The 3345-nt window shown below is 35.0% G+C and overlaps 1 protein-coding gene across 1 annotated transcript; it reads right to left on the bottom strand.

The window, feature by feature from the left end:
- Nucleotides 1-200: 200 nt before the first annotated feature.
- Nucleotides 201-3136, bottom strand: LOC127079638 (uncharacterized). Its single transcript, XM_051020023.1, has 5 exons — nucleotides 2733-3136; nucleotides 2480-2591; nucleotides 1287-1379; nucleotides 769-969; nucleotides 201-673 (listed from the first exon to the last, which is right to left on the bottom strand). The coding sequence occupies exons 1-5, from the start codon at nucleotides 3047-3049 to the stop codon at nucleotides 461-463; spliced, it is 936 nt and encodes a 311-aa protein (XP_050875980.1). The 5' UTR covers nucleotides 3050-3136; the 3' UTR covers nucleotides 201-460.
- Between the last annotated feature and the right edge of the window lie 209 nt (nucleotides 3137-3345).

Here is a 3345-nt window from a genome sequence, read left to right as displayed (position 1 = left end):
AAAAGAGCATTTTAAAAGATTTTTCTAATGATCTGCTTATTTGATATTACAAGGAGTTTGCTAAAATGACGCTAAAATTAATGATTCTCTCAATTAAAAAACACTAGAATATCCACACAAAAAGTCAGAATATCCGGCACTAGGATTCAATATAATTTGAAAGCTAAACTAGTCTAAAGTCTAAAGATTGACACTAGCGATAAACCGAATTATAACTAAATTAAAATTGATATATATAGAGGGGTAGATTTAATTTTAGTCAACCAGCTCATAGCACAATACTAGTAACTAAAAAATCTCTAAAAAATAGGGTAACAATGGGACATTTCAAGCAAAGTGATGATAGACAATAATAGTACAGACCAACCATAATACAAAGTAAACCTACATGTTTACCATAATTACCCCTTTGGGAATGTTTGTTTGTTATAAGCTCATGTAAGCAAATGCTTGTTATTTTCTATGACCATGGCCATTTAGCATCGATCCATCTAAACCACCTGTCTCTAGGACTTGCTTCAGATGATAAACAGTCCTTCTTGTTTTCTCTTTCTGCACTGAATCCACAACACTGCAGATTTCTATCTCGTATTAAAGCTTCGTCTCTGTACGTCGGAGTCGCATATCTAGGGTGTTGTATAAACTGCACATTTTTCCACCACAGTTTTATGGCCTGGAGGATGAACCAACATAAATTTACCATAATATAACAAAAAATTATCATTTAAAAACGCAGTAATATGATGGTAGAGCAAAACTGAAGCTTACATGCCAATATATCCATACGGCAACCTTATGAGGCATCAACCAAAAGAAAACTGCATGATCTGACGCTGATGACGAGTGCAGCTTTTTGGCTTTCAAACTAGCAGTAAAATAGTTTCCAAACTCAGGGTGATGAACTGAAATTGATATGCTAAGATAATCTCCGGGATCACTTGCTTTAATGTTCCAACTTCCAAGCATATCCTGCCATAGATCAGGGAGATATGCTTACTGATAGAATGCAGAAAACTATGTAGGCTAAGCATCTAATGCAAACTGTAATATGTGTTGATTATTATCAAAATTAGGATTATTCCCTTTATTTATTATTGTTGATATGATTTTCTCAGTTTGAAGCAATACTATACAATGACCAAAAGAAGAGGAAAACAAAATAAGGATCGGGTGAAGCTGAGGAAGTAACTGTTGTTTTCTCATTACGTAGATAAAATTCAAGAACAAATATCAATTTGACCCAAAGGGTCCTAAAATCTGCATAGGAAATGGTAAAATTTACATACCATAAAAGGACTGACATGCAAAGCTTTGGCCACTAAATCAGAATGTGGATTGAAAATAAAGGTTACTCTTTCAGCCCATGGTGTATTTGTTACCTGCAACAAACAAGCAAACAAATTACATATCCCACATAAAAGTGAAAAATACGACAGACTGCTTTTCCCTCGAGAGAAATCCTAGAAAGAAAAGAAAGCAAATAAAATGCAGTTGAACACCGATTACCAAAAAGTGAAACTCAATCCAAGGTTCAAATCTATAGGAAGGACTTATTATACTACCATGACCATACTTGAACCAGATCTGTTCTAAAGGTTCTTATAACTGTATTCTTGATATTTAAGACTTTATTATACTACCCATGTCTCTAAATATGTTATTCAGAATCTGAATTGTGTTTGTGAGTTGTTCAGGCCAGGTTCTCTTTAGAATTTTTAACTATATTACTTATTTCTTTACTAAAATACTTCTAATCATTGTAAATCTTATTTTGATACTGATATTTAAAGTTGAGAAGATGTCCCATATTTTGAAACTTTGGGAGTAAAATATCAGATATACGAAAAGGAAGACTAAATTTGTGGGCAATAAACAATAGGGTGCTGAAATTGCAATTTAGCTAAATTCAGAGGCTCTATAATGATGGAATAGCAAGATGAAATGATAAACCAGAATCGACGAATTCCTAGCCAGAGAGAAAACTCTCCTGAACAACTATAACAATACTTAGGAATGCCTTTCCTCACTCACCCCTCTCGCTCTAATCATCAGTACATTTCACTCCACTCCTAACAGAATGCTAGTGGAATCATATGCCTCGTCACTACTAGTACTCCTCCTCCTATAAGTTTCCTCTATTCAGCTAAATTGTGGGCTTCTCATAGTACTATCACTGTCAACGTGTCAGTGTTGGAATGTTTGGTGTCCGTGTCTATGCTTCATAGGTAAAACTCAAGAGAGACCATAGAAAAATCTGTAGTTTAGGCAAGGACATTATTTTCTTGAAGAAATTCTGAAGAAACAAAGTTAGGAACATGATCCCCCAATGAGAGCCAATGCTCCTAAATTTTGGGACAGAGTAATCATTGGTTTGGGCAAATGAAATGAAGTTGGTAGTGAAAAAACATGAACCACTAATGATATGTATAAATTGAAAAAGCATCCTAAACTAAGAAAAGAGAGTGTAATCATCACAAACCTCAGCAATGCATTTCTTCAAACATGTGGCAGACTCTTCAACATCATAGCAATAATACACACTCAATGGATTCTGTTCATATCCCACACTGGGTGGAATCGTCAAAAGCAAACTACAAAACCATGTTCAACAAACGAATCAATTTCAAATCAAAAACTTCACAACAGAGAAAATTCAAACGTCAAGATAAAATTTTGCATGGCTCTGAAGGAACCCAATAGAGGAAAAGTAAAGAATAAAGAAAATGAATTACATGGTTCCATTGGTACCGGTAATTCGACGAGCTTCATCGGGAGAAAGATGATTGGGCGGCGCGTGAGGTGCACGGTCGATGTCAATGAGCGCGTAGCGAACACGATACTGAAAGGAGTGGTGAACTGGGTGACGGCGCTGATGATAGACTGTACCTTCATAGAGAGAAATGGGTTCAGCTTCGTCACTGGAAGAAGAAGAAGAAGCGCGTGAGGATACTAAACGACGCAGTAGCGCGTGAAAAGGGAGAATGAGGGATAGGATAAGAGTCGTGAAAGAAGTGAAGACTATAGAGAATAGAAGATAAAGTAACTCCATCTTTTTGGTAATGATAAAAATTATTTTCTTGCCTGTTTAATTTTGGCCCAAGTGGCTTATTTTTTTCTTTTTAACTTTATCTATATACTTCATTCTTTCGATGTGAATGATGCATACATACGCTACACCCATACGTTTATGATGATGAAATATTCCTACGTGGACTTAGCACAATCATATGATTTTCATTTTTTTCCTAATCTCAAATGTCACATAAAGTGTACATTAAGTTTATTTTTAGATTTGTGCTATTTTTTTTTGCTAGTATGCTATTATTTATATTTGGGGTTATTTTT

This window comes from Lathyrus oleraceus, chromosome 1 (assembly GCF_024323335.1).
Source record: "Lathyrus oleraceus cultivar Zhongwan6 chromosome 1, CAAS_Psat_ZW6_1.0, whole genome shotgun sequence".
Lineage (NCBI taxonomy): Eukaryota > Viridiplantae > Streptophyta > Magnoliopsida > Fabales > Fabaceae > Lathyrus > Lathyrus oleraceus.
This window is presented reverse-complemented; position numbering and strand designations above follow the sequence as displayed.

Bases quoted from the DNA above. Each gene is read 5' to 3' on its own strand.
- LOC127079638 (XM_051020023.1), bottom strand. From the start codon at position 3,049: ATGGAGTTACTTTATCTTCTATTCTCTATAGTCTTCACTTCTTTCACG. The intron at 2,592-2,732 runs GTAATTCATTTT...ATGGTTTTGTAG, and splicing joins ACCGGTACCAATGGAACCAT to TTTGCTTTTGACGATTCCAC. The intron at 1,380-2,479 runs GTTTGTGATGAT...TGTTTGTTGCAG, and splicing joins TGAAGAAATGCATTGCTGAG to GTAACAAATACACCATGGGC.